This window comes from Eleginops maclovinus, chromosome 22 (genome assembly GCF_036324505.1).
Source record: "Eleginops maclovinus isolate JMC-PN-2008 ecotype Puerto Natales chromosome 22, JC_Emac_rtc_rv5, whole genome shotgun sequence".
Taxonomy (NCBI): domain Eukaryota; kingdom Metazoa; phylum Chordata; class Actinopteri; order Perciformes; family Eleginopidae; genus Eleginops; species Eleginops maclovinus.
The window spans coordinates 2,811,100-2,830,619 of record NC_086370.1 but is presented as its reverse complement, the minus strand read 5'-3'; the positions used below and the strand labels follow the sequence as shown (position 1 = coordinate 2,830,619).

The following is a 19,520-nucleotide window of genomic DNA, read 5'->3' as shown; positions in this document are numbered from 1 at the left end:
GAAACAGTGGACTGAACAAATGTTGTGAATAAATGTAGGGTTTTACTGCTAAAATTAAGAAAGAAAATACACATTTATTGATGAGGCTTCCTATTTTTGGGTGTCAGGATGTGGGCGATCTGTATTTTCTAAAATGTTATCATGTTGTAGTTGTGGTTGAATTAGTATGCAAATAAAGGTTATTAGTAAGCAGTGGATGCTCAACAGTTGATGAGATGAAATACATCTGAATTTGGTGAAAGACAACATAGATATGATTTGTCCTGAACAATCGAGTGTGGTACTTACTGTTGTTGGACGTAATGTGGCCGTACATGCTGGGGGGCTGGCTTGACACTTAGTTTCATCTGGGCCATGTTGTTAGATGAAAGAGGGGCATAACCACTGGGAGGAACTTGCTGAGGTATGGGCCGCTGGGGAACCACATTGTGTACATTAGTGTGTCCATTTGAGGTACCGGTGCCGTGTCCATTGGTGGGTCCATTGCCCGGCAGAGCTGGGAAGGGGTGTGTGGGCACCGTCTTCTGCTCACATGCATTCCCCTTTGAGCCAGGCTTGCAGACACAGAGCTGAGGCCGGAGGCACATTCCACCGTTCTGGCATTGAGGGAGGCAGTTGGCTACAACAAGAAAACCAGACAGAGCAAAGACAGAAGAAGAGAAGGAAAAAAGGAAGGAGAAACAGATGGTGAATAAAAATGAGTGATGACAGTAAAAGATACAAAACAAGAATATAGATGCAAGCAACTGCATAAAGTGGATATGAATTTAAATGTAAACTCCTGCACATTGCACCTCATATATTCATGCATTTTAAGGTATGTACAACTACTAAGATAGAAGGTAAGTATAATAACAACAAAGTTCTTATTGTACCTCTACAAAAGGAATTAAAATTGCATAATGCATTGCAAGCTGGTGCATGGGAGGGCAATCAATTTTAGTACCCTGAATTAATATGATGTGCATTACTACTTTAGCAGTAAAATTGCATCAATTCATGGCTGTGAGTGTTTCCTATACATATGTTGAATTTGATTGTAAATCCACATTTTAAACCTGATATTTAAGGCGTACCCTCAGGGCCATGGCACTTTAATGTGGCCTTGAATACAAAAACTGAGAGTCTGCCCAGTGCGGCAGCAGAAGCAGAGTCACAGTAAAGAGAAGTCGCAGAGATGATTTGGTGTCAAAGATAAAAACAAAAGTACCTTTTTTTGAAAACACTTTGGATTTATATAATGAAAAAATCTAATTACACCTATGCTAGGTTACCAATGTGTACACTTTTGGTTTGGATCTGTGCTGAAAACAATGCAGTGCATGGAGAAGTTTAAATGTAGAAGCGACACACAGCCATCCATTGTTAAAGTAATTCACATATATTGAATGGCTACATGAATATCTTAGTTTTTGAAATGTCTGGTCTAATTGTTCGCACTGGTGTTGTCACATGTTCATTACTGAAGAGAAAATGTAACGGTGTCAAAGAACTTCAGGTGGGCATGCTGCTGTGGCACACTCATATTATAGCTTTAAGCGTATCACTTTAAGAAACCTGAGCCAAGACCTTTGGGTTGAGTCCAATATCAAACATCGTCAGTGTAAGAGGTGAGGATGATGAAGTCCTCATCTAACAACCAAGTAAGAACTGTAATGTGTTTCAACAGACTGTACACTGAGACAGGGTAATAAAGTCTGGGGAACACAGCTATAGTTAGAGCTTTTTAATAAGGCGCAGCAGCTGACATTTGGACATAAAGCAGTGTTGCTATAGATGTTTAAATTGCCTGCACCAAGCTAATGTCTGTTTCTCGTAAGATGGACAGGTTCTGGGCATTGCTTGAGTCTAGCATTGGTAAATCATTAGGGCCTAGCCTATGTTTACAACCCCATGGTAATTCTAATAGGACCAAAAGGCACCACTCTGGACCAAGTGAACCAGATTACAGGTGTCAAAGCCACCTAATTTCAGCCCTATCTAATATATTAAAGTTGGTAATACACATTTGTATGCACACACACAGAATTTGTATCACTTTTTTCCAACTCAGCAAGTTTTACATTTCAGGTTTTTCTGCATTTTCAGCTAAATTCAGCAACAAACTTACTTAATTTCTGTAAACCATTCAACTATTAAATTATTATTATTATTATTATTATTATTATTATTATTATTATTATTATATAGTTCAGTAACAAACTTGTGAAGGTTTAGCATTGAAATGCATTTTCCAGTTACTTTTGTTTCTATGGTTACGTCCCCTGCTAGATTGCGCCTCTACAAAACAGCAAGGATTGGTTGTGCGTGGAAAGGGCAGCAGTTAACAAGCTCAAAGTTAAAGTCATATTAACTTACAAATTAGTGGTTTTTGAACACATTTTTCCATTGTTTTGAATGGAGCGATCCAAAGCGGCCCTAAATAAACTCTTACGTTTACGGCCCCTTATACTTGCATGTTAAGCTCTCAAAGTTCCCTTTCAGGCTACTGAGAGTAAAATATGGGAGCATGCACCATTAAAAAGAAAGATATAAAAACAAATAGCCTGCTCAGGCTTTGAACACATAGCTATAGAAGCATAAATAAAGACTTTAAGAAGTTTAAAACATGTATAATTAATGTTACTAATAGTAACAGACAGAAGATCCAATGGAGGCTTGAGAGAGAAGTGATGACCATGGATATATCTGGCCTGGAAGCCAAGCTGCGTGCCAGTGAAACATACTATCTGAAAACCCAGATGAGCAGCATGAAGCTTCGCAAAACACAAAAAGCTCACGAGTGCCGCTAAAAAGGACCAGCAAGTCAAGGCTGAAAAGCGTTTGCTCACAGTGAAGACAGATCTGGAGGGAGATGCTAAGAAGACCCTGAAGAGATCCCAGGCTTCTCATACAGCAGAGCTGGAGAACCAGAGAGCAGACACCAGAAAGATTGAAGCCGGCCTAAAGAAGGCTGATGATCAGAGACTCAGGGCCTCTGCTTTAAGCAGGAGAGAACAACTCTCCTGGAGGAAGTGAAGAAATCCAAAGCCTCTTGTCTGGCCTACAGATCTAAATCGTATAGGTGGAACAGAAAGCTTTTCAGATGCTCCAGCTCCAGAATTGAAAGCTGAACACACACACACACACACACACACACACACACACACACACACACACACACACACACACACACACACACACACACACACACACACACACACACACACACACACACACACACACACACACACACACACACACACACACACACACACACACACACACACACACAGATGATCTTTCTTTTTTTTTTACATTTTGCAGGTGTACAATGCATCTTGCATGTTTTAAGCCTTGCTCTACTATGTTCAATCACACTTACACACACACTTTCTAAAACAATGTCCTTTGCTTAATGTCACATGTGTTATGTCATCCCAGCTGGAAGCAATTTACAGCCATTTATCACCAAAGCTGGTTCAAGAGGGTCTTTCAGGGCCTTCTTGATGTGTTTCAAATTAACACAATGTTTGCTTAGATCAACAATGTTGCATCCTAAAGAGGTAAGCTGCTGCTGCTATTGCATCAGATATGTCAAATTGAATATTTCTTCATTTACCAATCCAGCGTGCAAAACGCACCATCACATTCAGGAAAACCAAAACACTGAGTGCACCGGCCGTGAACAGTGTAATAGCTTCCCATTAGGCCTCCATCCCCTTTCTAACCTGCTCTCTCGACCATGGGGCCACAGCCTTAGTCATGGAAGCACTACCCACCATCTGTCCCATCATAGTAGACACAGTGAACTTGTCAATGTCATCTGGCATAGTCCCACCCAGCCTCAAAACTGCCTCAGTTACTCCTATCTTCAAAAAGCCTGGTTTGAATCGGGAGGACCTCAACAACCACCGGCCGATCTCCAACCTCCCTTTCCTCAGCAAAATCCTGGAAAGAGCCGTTGCCGCCCAACTCCAACAACACATGTCCAACCACGAGCTCTATGAACCCCTTCAGTCTGGCTTCAGAGCCCACCACAGAGACTGCCCTCATCAAAATAACAAACAACCTCCTCATCGCATCTGATTCCAGCCTCATCAGTATTCTCATCCTCCTGGACCTCTCCGCAGCCTTTGATACCATATCCCACACTATCCTGTCTGACCCCCTTGGGCTCAGTGACACAGCTCTTGCCTGGTTCAAGTCCTACCTCTCGAACTGACAACACTTTGTCACCATCAGTGACTGCAGTTCACCATCAGCCCTTGTCAACCAAGGTGTACCTCAAGGGTCTGTGCTTGGACCCCTCCTCTTCACCATCTATATTCTCCCACTTGTTCAAATCATCCGCCAGCATGGTCTCAACTTCCATTCATACGCTGATGACACTCAGCTCTATCTGTGCACAAAACCATCCACTCAACTCCCCCTTCAATCCCTTATCAACTGCCTACCAAAAACTGGATGTCGTCAAACCTATTTAAACTTAACAGCACAAAAACACAACTCTGGAAGGTTGGAGATCTGCTCCTCTCCATGGGCGGCTACTCCATCTCTCCGTCCCCTGAAGTCCGCAACCTGAGGGTCATCCTGGACACAATCCTCTCCTTCCAGTCTCACATCTCAAATCGGTCACTAAATCTGCTTACTATCATCTTAAAAACATCTCCCGACTCCGGCCTTCACTCTCCGACTCTGTGGCAGAAACGCTCATACATGCCTTCATCACATCCCGATTGGACTACTGCAATGGGGTCCTTTCCGGGGTTCCCAGCAAAACCCTGGAGAGACTCCAGCATGTCCAGAACTCTGCCGCCAGAGTTCTCGACCGCACCAAACCATGGCAGCACATTACCCCCACCCTCATCCACCTTCACTGGCTCCCGATCAAGTCCCGGATCACTTTCAAAACCCTCCTCCTCACCTACAAGTTTCTCCATGGCCTTGCTCCACAGTACCTATCAGACCTCCTCCATCCCTACACCCCTTCACGGAGTCTGCGGTCCTCGGAAACGGACCATCTGTCTATTCCCCGCACTCGCCTCCGAACCGTTGGTGATAGGGCGTTCAGTATTGCGGCCCCCACCCTCTGGAACGCTCTTCCTGCAGAGATCCGCATTCCTGCCTCCCTGGACGTCTTCAAATCTTCATTTAAAAACTCACCTCTTCACCATAGCCTTCGACAACTAACTCATCTTAATTCTTATTATTATTATTATTATTATTATTATTTTAGTAAAGGACTGCACTGAAGAGCTTCCTCAATGTTTTCGCTCTGCTCCTGACTGGCTGTGGTGGTGTTGGATTGACAGATTCATCCAATCACCTACCAAATAATCTTTGTAGGTGCCTGCCCTTTCCCAAACTGTTTATAATGACTGCTATATAGTAGATGGTTCTATGTAAATAAATCATGTTGTACATCAGGTAAATGTTGTTGTTTGAGACTGACTCACCTTCAATACTAAGGGTTGGGACCCCTCCATGGTCCCTGTTCACTTCAATAATAGTAAAAAAGGGAATAGCTACTTTCCACTCTCTCACCAGTAATGCTGATATTCAACTTCCTGTGCAAGGATAAGGCGGCAGGATGCTTTTATTGTGAAACACTACATACGTGCCACTTCCGGTCATCGAGTTAGCGAAGCAACATAGCAGGGTTGTGGTAAAACACTAAAAACCTTGCATTTAGCTCACAATAAACACTTAACCAACTAAACTACAGCTTACAACATAAATAACAACTGTGTGGCACCCGACATAGCGTAGCTCCTTCTACAGCTTTGAGACGTGCATGCCGACTAAGTAAAATACCGGCATTAACGAGCCTTTATTAGCGCTCACACAAAGAGCTCTCTGAGTTCTCAGTTCTAATTGACGCACACATCACTTGTGATGACACTTAATGCACTGTACAACTTTGTCTGCTAATTCACTTTCACTGAAGTGACCTTTTGAAGTCAGACGTCACATACGAGACGTGGGTTAGCCCCTTCCCACTATGAAAACCAACACAGATATGAACTTTAAACAAAAATATAAACTACATTTTGCATTTCATGAGCTGAAATCAAAGATCTAAGACTTTTTCTAAGTACACAAAAGGCCTATTGCTCTCACATATTGTTCGTGTGACACTTCTTTTTATTGTCAACATATGTTTGACCTACTTTTGCAACTCATTTTCTTAGATTGTTTTTGTTTGCACCACCAGACACCAAATCAAATTCCCAGTAAGTGTAAACGTACCTGGCAATAAACTGGATTCTGATTCTGATTCTGAAATCTGTGTTAGTGAGTACTTCTCCTTTGCTGAGATGTATCCACCTAACAGGTGTGGCATATCAAGATGCTGATTAGACAGCATGATTACTGCACAGGTGTGCAAGACCCCGGTGAGGATGACGAACATCTGCAGCCTTCGCAGTTTCCGCAATGGCCTCCAGCCCTTTCCAGTCCATCTGGGTCAAAAACAAAAGATTCTCTATATACCACAAACACACACCTGAGTTTTTATGTGTAGAAAATGATAGCAACTTAAATTGAAATGTGACGTCCCACAAAATATGTAAATGATTCGACAAAAATAAATAGATCCAACATATAGAGGTAGCTGTTCGTCAAAAATTCAAGAATTGCCTTAAGGAGTAAGTCATATTTTTTCAAATTACCAGCAATCAAGTATTTAGATATTAAAGAGGCAGTTGTGTGCATTTGTGCATAAGTGAGTGTGTTATTGCGCATGTGTAAAGGAGACCTTCTAAAATCCTGTAATTACATAGGGCTCTGTTCTCTCCAGGCAGACGATAGGGGCATCCATTCATCAACTACAAAGCCTGCCACACAGACTGCATGGCAGGAGTTTACTCACACGCATGCTCAGATATGTTGCAAAGGAAAGCGATAGCAGATAACACACACAGATCTCAACCTACCAAATCATACAGAATATTCCTAATATGATTTTTAAAAAACAGAGCCAAGTCCTAACCTGTTTAAGTAGTGAAGGTATATATATAAAGCTCTCACAAAGATCTAAAACTCCAACTGCTTCTCACAAAAGCAGAGGTACAAAACACACACACTCGACCACCTTAGAATGATACCCTCTGCTATAAGCATTTCCCTGTGTGCGTGTGTGTGCGCGCGTGTGCAAAATGACTCAGAAAGAGGCCATTTCATTCTCCCCAGGGTTCTGAGGGTGTGTCACCTCCTCACTAAGCTTGTTAGTGTAATTAGTGGCTTTCAGATTTGTGAAAATGATTAATGAAGGGGAAACTAAAGGGCTGATGAAAGACATCTGCTGGCATTAGGAAATGTTCCCTCCTCTGGGGTTTCTCAATACAATGCACAATAAATGTACTAGGTCTGTTATTACAATAAGGTCTCAGTATTCTTTAAACAGAAAGTGTAGACACCCTAATGGGTACAACTTAGTTCAACATGAAAGGCTTTGATTTACCCGTTGAAAATCAAATGTGATTCAGATTGGGAAGGTAGGAATACACTGTCTGTACCAACTATCACCATCTCATGACCTCCTGTAAACCATGTTGCAACACAACAAATGATGACTTCCTTCATCTTGGACTATCTATATAAAGTCAAATCTAATGAATGTTAGAGTTCTCCAACATTTTTACATGGGTAGCTCTGTCAAGACTGTTTGCAGTTGGCCAAAAGCACACACTTTTGAGTTAAAGTTCATTCAGAATGTTAGAGGGGCCCTATTGGGTGTTCCCTCTCCTGTAGTGTGTTCTATTGGTTTGTGTGCATGTAAATGGTCTGCAAAGGCTAAAATCCCTGTGTTTCCTCCAGATGGACTTTCTCTGACCCCACCCCCTTCTTCAAACACCTCCTTTGGACTCCTTTTTTTACTTCCATAACAATGTGACATCAGCATGTAACACTCGTGCTAACACATTGTACGGGATAGGCTAAGGGGCAGGACATCTCTCAGCGGTTGACCAATCACAACAGAGCCAACTGACCAGAGCAGACTGGGCTCTGGTTTCAGACAGAGGGTGAAAAGAGGTGCTGCAGCACAGGCAGTATGAGAAACACAGATCTACTATTTATTTATTACTATTCAAGTGCCTCTAATGTTGATGAATATACTGAAATACATATTGATTTTAGATCCCAACCTCTAGTTCTATATATATTGTTAGCTCTCTAGTAACTTTTTAAAAGGATAATCTATTTTTAGTCTGTTCCCAATGGAAGTGTAACAGACTGTGATAGCATTGAAATAGTTAAAATTCCAGGATATTAACAGCACACTATATTATATATTCCAACAGCACCCTCAGTCCAGAAAATGATGTGTCCCTACTGATCTAATATCAGTAGAGTTACACCCGTCTTCCCTTGAGTGATTCATTCTCAAGTATGACATCATTCCTGTCACCCCCTGGAGCTAAGTTATGTGAGCGTTTTTAAAATAACCCCATGGTTCATTTTCCACTTGGGGTAAAGCTTTTTGCTTTCTTTTCTGACTTGCGTAAATAGTGTTCATTTCCCCAACCCCTCTCTCTGGCCTGGAGCTGAGGCTGCCATCTGTTCTTGGGATAGTTTTCTTCCTCCCTCTCTAAGACTGAGGTCAGCTACATAAAAGCGTGGTTCTGTGACAAGGGTGACGGGCTAAATGCTTGTAATTTACTTGTTAGCTGAGGACAAGAAATAGAGCAGTCATGTTGATGTCCTTGCTTTTTGATGAAACCACCACTCAGGGAGCCCCTCACACTGAGCCCTGCAAGGGTTAAAAATATGTTGGGTGTGTGTGAGTGAGTGTGCGGCTGTGTTCATGTGGTAGGGATCCAAGGTGAGAAAGCAGAAAGTGGGAGGCATAATGATTTTCTTTGTGTCACTGCCTCGATGCAAGACCTTTAAATTCCAAAGTGAAGGAAAGAAAAATGCTCAGACTTTACTGTTAACTGCTACAGCCTGTTCAGCCTTGCATGTGGCAGGTACAGATGTTCACTAAATTTAGGAGTAGGTAGTGCTGGAAAGAGGTGACACCGATATATGAGGTATCGAATTCCACATTATCTGAGTCACTGCTGGCCCTCACACTTCAGATTAGCTGTGATAAGACTGTCTGCTGAGAATCGATGGACCTCACTAAAGCTGTGTGCGAGAGGTACACTAATCTTTTCACTGGCCAGCGATGACGACATAAAAACACTATCATATTAAACATCAAAATGACTCACTGAATCCACTTTGACTTGAATCCAATGATGTATTCATCACAAGGCAAATAACTCTAAAAAAACAATCCTAAAGTACAGATGAGGATGGGGAATGTCTGCAGTCTTACTCGAGGTAGATGGCCAGTTTAACCTTTTATTTGTTTGATTAACACAAGTTCATTTACAGATACGCTCTATATTAGAATAATAACAATCAGAACAAGGGAAGGAGGACAGAAGGCCAAAAAAGATGATACCCCCCAGCCCCAACCTGTTACCCCTGCTGCCATACCCGCTGACCACACAACAATTGAAACATTTTTATTTGTGTTATTTAGCATAAAGGTATTACAACTACATTTGATTTTCTTTGTGCAACTCTGTACTATAACAATGAACTTGAACCATGCTCTTTTTAAAATGTGCCAACGGAATTAAATACACCCACATTCTGCCACATTTACATAGGGCAGAAGATTGGAACGATTATTACTGGGTCTCAATTCCGAAACTATCTTAGTACACAGTCATGTCGAGCACTGTGAACACGTATGCATTGCATGAATTTTGACCGTGTAATGCTGTCGCAAATCGCTCACGGATGCTGTGCTTACCGGATGTGATGATTGCTGCTATTAGCTAGCTAGCAACAACCAATCGTAGTAGCCTACCATATCCTTAGAGTGCTCAATTTACCCAATTAACATAACAGTGCCTTGTTTACAAAACTTTTTTTGAAACTCAGCGCTTTGGGATCTGAATCAGAAGTAACCGCAATACTGACTTTTGTTGCCAAGATGGCGATCGTTGAATGTGAGAAGCGTTCCACACCAAAAAATTGAACCTTAAGTCACTGGAAGCCACTCAACTGCGGTAATAATAAGGAGACAGAAGAGTGTGTGTCAGAACTGATGTGCATCAATGGATGCTACTTAGAGCTACACACTGGTCCTTTCAGTGACATTTACATACGTTTGACACTTAAGAGGTTAAGAACATGTCTTTATTTGACTGCTTCCTTAAGAATGGAAATGCCTCAAACATACAGCTACATCCCCGGCTAACATGAATACAAGACTGAGTGAATGAGAGATAACAAACTTTGCAATTCTCTCTGAGACAATTCTTCCCTCGTATTTGTTCTACTCTCAGGAGAACTTCTTTCAGGCCGTGACACCGGCCATCTCCTGTTCACTTCTCTACATATTTTTTGTATTTCCTTGGTATGTCATAGCCTCCAGGTGTGTTTTTATTCTCTGAGTCAGCCGTCCTCAACACATGCATTCTTTGGATTTCTCAGCAAAAGCAGCCTTTACTATTTTCTAGTGTTCCAGTGTCCTTTGTTACAATAAAGAAAAGCCATTCAAATGAGACTAAAGAAACAACAACAAAGATCTAATCATGGCAAATCATCCTGTCGACAATAAGATTGGCCAATGCTGCAGAAAACTGAGTGACACTGCTATCTGCTGTGAGCTTGTAGCTCTTTTAAGGGAGTTAAATGGGGTGAGTATGCACATCATCATGACAAAACACCCACTGACAGGTTCTAATCGACTTGACTTCCCCTTTGGCCTGTGAGCTGAGGAGTCAGGAACATTGCTGAACATTTACTGTGCCTCTCTCACTGTGTTACACCAGTTCACAGCCCCCCAGTGTCAGTGCTGCTGATAGACACAACAATGAGCTGTTTTGGTCTTGGTCACAGACAAAGAGCAGAAAACCACTTGACTCAGCAAGTTGACAAGTTTAGTACAAGCCAACACACATGAAGGAGAATTTTGTTATGGGGGCGGGGGACGGCAACACCTGGAGGATGTACAGCGTACAGTTTTCTTGTTTTTCAATCAAATAAGTTGAGAATACGCTTTGAAGGGGAAGGGAAAGTATCTTGTGAATACCACATCACACAGAAGCTAGTATTAGCAGAGTGGAGCATCGATCACCAGCACAACGAAAGATTTGCCAACATTGGACGTCTTACAGCTGTTAGCAGAACATACCGTTTAACAGTCTATTAAACTCAAGGTTATGCTACCTGGAAGGTACTGCTAGACCTCAAGAAGCTCAGAAGTGAATAGGTCTGATTTCTGAACACGCTTCCTCAGTCCCTGGTTTGTTTATATTCATAAAAGATAGTGTTGTTAAAATCCTTTCACACATCTTCTCTTAATAATTGCATTGTTTAATATTCACATGACTTTCTTAGCATCATGTTTTAAGTCAGAAGTTAGGAAAGAATTCTTTCAGATGTTCTGCACCTACTACTGTACATGGAACAGTTAGACTGATGCACACGGATCACACTGTGTGCAAAGGTTTTATTTGATTTTTAAGCTCCCGCCATCTATGTGCGTTAATGTTATTGCCTAAATCCTGTGTTGCTGTCTGTTTATTCTTCTGGCATTGTTACATCGGAGTAACTCAGACCAGTGCTCTTAATTTTCATTAACTGCTGCACTGAAGGCTGAATACAGACACTAGCAGGGGTGTGAGGTAGACTAAACACAGAGGAGAGCGAGGACAGAATCTGCGTTTAATCTGCTTTATTCTGCTGATACCAATCCATTCAAATAAACCTGGATCTGCCCCAGGTAGATCAGGGCTTGCAATAATATTCTAGTGATAGGACTCCTAAATTGTATTATTGATGTTTACATATGCAAGGTATTGCACTGTATACCGATATCTTGAAAAAACATTACAATCCACCATTCTATTAGTGTGGGTACTTAAAAGTATGTATGAGCTGTGTTGACATAGAGCTAAATATGGAATTTATGGTAAGCAAGCTGTAACACTAAACATAAAGAGAAAAGATATACTGTTGAAGGTACATGGAGGCTCCGGCGTCTGAGTGTGTGGCATCAAACTATTTATTGCTCCCATATTGTCAGCTGATATTACAGCCTCATACTTTCCATTCCTACATCTCACATATAATCCCTAGACAAGTTCTCATAAAACTTACAGTACTGCTTACTTCTGCTGGGATTGAACGTATGATGAGTGTAGGTTGATGTAAAACGATTTGAGAGCTAGCCTTACCAAACCGAATATTTTGCTATACCTTTACAACTCTCTCTGACCAATTAATGATATTTGATGTCACCAATTGGTATCACCTCAAAACGCTTGGAACCTTGGGTGAGTTGATACTAAAACGAATACCAGGTATCAGGTGCTATCCATAGTCTAAACCTCAAAGACAAAGCAGAGTTGAGTCAAGTAAAGCCGTACCATGCAGAGAAAACCCAGCTAACATATACCAAGTTATTGAGTACGCTGCAGTCCAGCACTTTCCCTTTTTGTTTGCATCTTTCCCTTTTAAAAAGGAATTGGACAGGCCACAAAAACATGTCGCGTCCATGAGATAGCTGTTGACATTAGGCCCATTTAACAAAGCGCCATTGTGCCCTGCATTTCAGTAATCTGCAACATTTCAATTTATCCAGTGTGGAGGAGGAGCTGGAATGTCTCCTGATCATTTCTCAGAATTTCTCTGAATCAGACCAGTTCTGTTCAATCACATGCTGTCTGCGGCTGCCAAGAGACAAGTAAAAAAATCAATTGGTGCTCTAGAGCAACAAGGCTTCCACTGCATTATTGTTTGATCATCTTTTTATTTCTTATTTTGTTCCACCAGGGACATCTATGTTTAACTTTTTAACAAAAACGTATATTTACAGGAATTTGTCAAGTATTGTAATTATACTTAATATTATAAATGCTCAGTTTATACATGGCCCTTTAGGCCGCCCTACAGTTAGGCTGGGTTTACCTGGCCGGCATTATTTAACAGGTTAACGGTGAAAAGTTATACTTATGTTTAGAAGTCTAGTCTAATACTTTGTATTCACACCTCTATAAGTGGGTGTACAGGCGTGTATGTATTCTTCGGGATGGTGAGAAACAGCATTTCAATCTCCCTGTCTGCATCACACACAGACAAATTGACAATCAAGTGGACTTTGGTTTATGCTATTACGAGACGGAAAATAGCTCCTTACTTTATGTGAGATGTAAAAATGTCATGATTGTGTCAGCCCTAGCCAGACTATCTGATCTTTTCGTACACACTCAAAGAAAACCCCCGGTTCTCTCCTGAGAACTCGAGCATCTTTCCCTCTGCACACTCAAACAGTTGGCACAGCACTGAAGAGAAGCTGTTTACTTCTCTGATCCTGACTTGGCACGATCACACTAATAAGAAAGCGACCTGGCCAGTGGTCTGTGCCAAGAGAAACACTGCATTTCAAATCTGTTTAATGCATCCTTGCACAAATGTAATCTTTACTTTTGCACACACACACACACACACACACACACACACACACACACACACACACACACACACACACACACACACACACACACACACACACACACACACACACACACACACACACACACACACACACACACACACACACACACACACACACACACATATTTTAACTTATGAAATATGTATGTGTAAAAACTAAAAGTGTGTGTTGATGGAGAAGCTCTTAAATGAATATACAGAAATAATAGTTGTGTTCTTTGCAAATTCAAAGCCAAAACAAAGCACACGTGATATCTATTAGGAAATACAACATATCAAATAGGATTAAAAAACATGAAACAGAAACGCACTAAATAAACAGGGTAACAATCACTAATCGGGTTTTCATTCTGTATCTTTTGTGACTATAGACACCAAAGAGCCAGTACATGTTTACCAATTTTAAACACAACATTTGCTTTCAATCCTTAGTGAAATGGACCGCATCACTGTTGTGTTACAAAAAGTGGTACACCTACGTTTGATGCACCGCTGGGATCCCTGAGCTTTAGTCCACCCGTGGCAGCACGTCCCTCCACAGACATTCACCCTGCGAACAGAAACAGAACAGTTGAGCTGCATTTCAAGATCCCACCTGAATCACAATGTCAGCCCAGAACTTCACTTTACTCTGGACAGAATAAAGTCTTTCACCTCACAGTTAACTCTTTGACCGGACATCAGCATCAACCCTTCGTACGCCTGATTGAACTGTTGTTTTTCTTTACGTTTTAAAGCTAGAGGCTGTTCCTGAATGCAGTCAAGGTAAGAAATAGGTCTTGTCAAGTTTCATTTAAGGTCTGAATTGCCAGATAAAGATGTTATCCACAGGGTTCAGGGGGTTTAAGACAGGTCACATGACTCTTGGCTCAAATCTGCCTGACAGACCGGATGTTCTCCAGACTCGAGGGACATCCTAAACCCAGAGATAATGAGATGTGGTTTGGTTTGGTGATGCTAAATGTGACTGGGGAGGCAGGAATCCTCTACGACACTGAAGCTGCTGAGGTGTTGTGTTTCTTGTGGTAAGTATGTTTGCCTTGCAATGCCATCCTGAATCACACTACAAAACTGTGGTTTGGATAAGGTCTACAGAGACCTGATTGAGTCAGACAGTTGGAAGCTGAACAGACCGGGGAACTGGACTCACATCCACATCAGAGATTTGGCTGATGATGAGGATGATGATGCTGATGATGTGAGTCACAGCCTCTTGACCTTTAGAGGAGTTTATACAAAATAAAAAACGATACTGAAACAGACTACGTCATCATGGCTACGTCACATTCGTTCTCGGCTCAGTAAATAAATGGAGGGAACATAACTCCCTTCAGGATTCAGCTTTCAGCACATTTCCAACTTGTAGGCCCCAATGAGGTCCATTCAAGTGTTCGTACTGAGTAGTTAAAACTTTTAGACGTCTTTTTACCAATGTAAGTTATTGAGAAAAAATATGTTTGGGCATGGGCGGTTCTTGGGGGGGGGGGGGGGGGCATGTGACACAGAGTTTGGACCCCTCTGTGAGCCCCCTCCAAAAGAATAAGTCTATGATAATGCAATTCATGTAAAATACTAAGTTACTGAGCCAAAATTAACAGGGATTTTTTCTCTTCAGTAATGTAATTTAAGTATGTTACTGAAACACATGAATAAGTGTAAACTTGTATACTTGGTAATAAAACCAAATCTGATTCTGAAAATCAAGCACCAATAATGGTAATTCATGTTCTTTATGCGCTATGTCTTTAAACTAAAACATTTAAAGTCTCCTTCTTCCTGTATTAAATGGACCCCTCTCATTAAATGATTGGCCCCTTCACGGCCCCACCCCAGCAACATCTAGAACCCCACTGTTTTTGGGCCATAATAACCACCTTCTGGCCTTTAAGATTTGCCTAAAGGCCCCGCTCACTCCCTGGGGTTGGGAGAAGAACAATACGGCTATGTATGATGTAACTATGGCAACAGTGTATTGATCATGTGTTTACCTGCTTTGGACGCATTCATGTGATGTTGTGCCAGGTTATTGTCTGGTCACTGTCTGCACTGCAGTATCATAAACTGATAAATGATTAAGTGACTTATATCTATCGATCTAAGTCACTTTACTTAATTTAATCTCTCTTTCTCTTCGTTCTTTTTCTCCTGTCCTTCCCTTCTGCCAGTCAGGTCATCACGTAATCACACAGATGGCATGCCGTGCTTTGACCCTGCAGTGTTCTCCCCAGTTTGGAGCTGTATCTGTAGTGGTCAGCCCCAAATCAGAGTCGGCTGTCAAACAAAACTGTATTTTTTCTTTACTTGCAACGTTTGTTGAATAAATTACAGAAATATTTTCAAGAAACGTTGGGACTTTCCTTTCTGCCATGTTTTCTAAATCATGGTCACCAAACTTTGGACCTAAAGAAAGACAAAGTTCATGAAAACATGGAGGGAAAGTCATGGTGGCCATAAAACTCAAATCAACAGTGCTAGTGTTAGCTACAATGGTTCCATTATAAGCAGCATCTGAAGCATTTGTCAACTCTGTTTCACTTTCAGAATGAAATGACAGAAAGGCTTCATAATGGCGTTTGTTTCACAGCTGAACTATATGTAATGATCGCACATTGTAAGGCTCTGATGGGCCACACACTGAGCAGCTGAGGTCAGGCTGCCGGACCACACACTGCCTGGAGGCCTCTTGGTATTCTACTGATGGTTTCCTGGAGCCTACAGGTGAGCTGGGGTGGTGGTGTGAGGGGGGGGCTGAAAAGCAGCAGCAGTCCAGATGCAGGTCAGCAGCAGATTGAATAGAGCGTCAGATTCAGGAGAATATGTTAAGTTGTTGATATGAGGGGGTGAGGCATGTTATCTGTACTTGTAGTTGGGTTGACTGCCAGAATTAGCTCACAGGCCTACGTTCCATTAGTTTTGAACAAAGGGAAATTAACCGCTTCAGCCACTTACACAAGGTAGTACATTTAAGGACAGAACACACCAGCTGATATGATGAGTGTCTCACAGCCTTTCCTTCAAAAACTTCTGTTTGGGAGTAAAGTGTAAGTTCTACGTGACACTGACACCAAGAGTTTTCACGAAAGATAGACATGTATACTGTACATTCATAACTAAAGATTATCTGAATCTAGCCCATGTAGCGGACCTCAACACTCTTTTTTTTAAATCGAATGCACAAATAAGGGATTTTATTGGATCATGGCTGGATGTGAACGCTTTGATTTCCTGCAGCCTATAGTGGGGGAAAAATATTAAGTATATTTCACATTAATGAAGCCAGCGTCTAACAGCTGAAAAACTCTTTCTTTACCACTGTTGATTTACCATTCAACCCTTTCCTTGAACTGTTGGCCCATTTGCTGTTGTCACTGCCTATAAACTGAACTGGTACACTTCTGCCTATACACAGCCAGCACCAAGAACAGATTGACATTTTTCCATGAGAAGAACTGGTTAAGTTAGCCTTCAATGATTTTGATCCAAAACAAAATACCAGGTGTGAACCCTCTCCCTGACTGCGGTAAGCACCAAACAGCTGAACACCGGTCCAAGGTTAAGAGGTAGTCAAGCTGAAGGTTTTACAGGCAGCTGGTCCAACCTCAGAGCCAGTTGAAAAAGGCTTCCCAAACTCCAGACACCTCAAAAATTATTTGCATGTCAACAGAACCAGTCAGTTGCAGAAAAAGAAAGACATGTCTTGATGACAACAGGAAGTAGCTATGTTGTGTAGAGTTCTGTAGGCCGCTCACACCAAGATTTACCTGAACGGCTATAAAACAATGTAAAATCAATACTGTATGTCACCATTGGTCTGGACCTTCAGGTGTGTAAAGGCCCTGATTTTGCGACCCAAAGTGGGTGTTTTCACTGACTCAGGACAAAAAAACAATAAGTGGGTATTTACAGCTTCATAAAAGAACAGCTTTTGTGTGATGGATCTGGGCAGATGCCCGAAAATGATTAAACTTGAACCCTTCAACTTCAACTTCAATCACTGTTGACCACTCAAAGATGGGCGAACAATGTATTTCTTGTGCTTTTCAATTTCCAGAGCTCTTCAATAGGTTTCAAGGTTTCAAGGCTTCAATAAAAAAATTGTCTTCGATCAAGACCCCAAAAAAAGTTCTGTTTGGTGAAATCTCAGCGTGATTAGCTGCTACCAGCTTACAAAACACAGTGTGAATCTCTGAAACAGCCACTGCCTGAACCATTAGCAGCGGTTTAGTACAGTGCCACAATACCTTGAGTCCCTGAGGGATGAATAGACAAAAAGGTTGGCGTTTATAAAAACGTGATGGGAAAATGTGAACTGCTGTACATAAATGTATAATGATCTTTATTTTATGATACTTCATATCCATTATGTGAAATTATAAAGGGGCTTTTTAACCAATTGCTTTTTCGATTTGTTTTGTGTCATTGCAATAACCATTCCTACTATTAACACTACACTTTAAACAACATCCTGTATAGCAGTGCTTGAATGCTTCAACAATTTCTAATTTGGGCCCTAGAAGTGATGTGAATGGCGAGTTGGTTCACAGAAATAAAGTACTGTTCTTTAAGATAATAATTAGATAATAATATCAGCATTAATTGAATTAATTAGCAAACACTTGACAGCTTGCCCAGTCAAGTGGTGTGCAAACAATCACTCTGATCTGTACTGGCAACTCCAATTAGTGTCACAGAAAAGTCAGCACCTGATAACAGTGGTCATGTGTGTGTTCTTAAGGGAGGGACCACCAGATCTGCAGAACACATCTGTGCCATTAAAGTTAGATAAGGCTGTAATAGTAGGCTTTAGTATAAACCATAGCATACTGAGAGCAGTGTTTGGTTTATGATAAAGTCAGGAAGTCCTGACATGACAGGAAGTCATTAAGTTCCTTCTCATTTTCCCACTAGAATCACATTCCTCCGTGCTGACATGAGCCTCTTACCCAGACAGCTTCACGGTCTGCTGCTGGCTCTGCCTGCCGGGACCAGAGTCTGCCTGGTTCCCCATCCTGCGGGTCCGGACCTGGCCGCCGAGGTTCGCACTGAGCTCCACATTGTAAGTGTGCGGCTGCCCCGCCGCGCCGTGACGCGTGGAGATGGAGCTGAGCCGCGCCGGGCCGTTGGCTCCGGCCGCCGGCCCGGGCTGCAGCACATACAGCCGCCTGAAGCCGTGCTGCTCTGCCGACACACACACCGGGGAGAGGAACAAACCCAGAGAAAACAGCAGGCCGCATCTAATCCAAGCCATATCCACACCGAACACAGTTTTTTGGAAGTTTTGGGGAACAAATAGGTCCGTGACTTCACTTCTTACGCGTAAGGAAAACGGTTGTATTCCTGGGCATATTCCTGTCGGTACCTTCTCCCGGTATGGTAATGCGCTAACGGCTTCTGAATAATATAAATAACAGGCGGTTAACGTGAAGCGCTCCTCGCGGGGGATCGTCGCTCCGCTGTCTGTCTCCTGAAGGCCGAGCAGTGGCTCCTCTGCAGATCTCCGAGAACTCCAGGAAAGTTCCTCTGTTGGAGGTGAACAGACCCAGGAGCAGCCAGCCTCCAGACGTGACGTCGGGGGGCGGGGGGACAGGGGGACGGAGGGGGGGGCTACACACTCACCCCAGGAACATTTGCTGGGAGTTTTTTGGGGCCCAAGGGTGTCGGAGGACCCAAACCAAGGCCACGCCCACCCCAACACACACACACACACACACACACACACACACACACACACACACACACACACACACACACACACACACACACACACACACACACACACACACACACACACACACACACACACACAGACTCTCTGTAAATTAATACTGACTCCCAGTGTAAATGTGTAATCTCTACAATATAAAGTAAAGAAGTGGCTAAGAAGGGGTGCTCCACAAGGGGGTGGGGGGTGGGGGGGGGGGGTGATCACCGTGTATGGAGGCCCAGATCCCTCAGACAGCCTAGTTGCATAGTTAGAAAGGTAAAAACGGTTACTGTATGCCCTTACAGTCGCAGAG

At 42.4% G+C, this 19,520-nt stretch overlaps 1 protein-coding gene across 1 annotated transcript in view; it reads right to left on the bottom strand.

Moving 5' to 3' along the window:
* Positions 1-19,028, bottom strand: part of ltbp1 (latent transforming growth factor beta binding protein 1) — a 110,447-nt gene extending 91,419 nt beyond the window's left edge. The window contains 3 exon segments of the mRNA XM_063874833.1: positions 289-619; positions 13,983-14,053; positions 18,447-19,028. Coding sequence (XP_063730903.1) covers positions 289-619; positions 13,983-14,053; positions 18,447-18,751 — 707 coding nt within the window. The 5' untranslated portion in view covers positions 18,752-19,028.
* Positions 19,029-19,520: the final 492 nt, after the last annotated feature.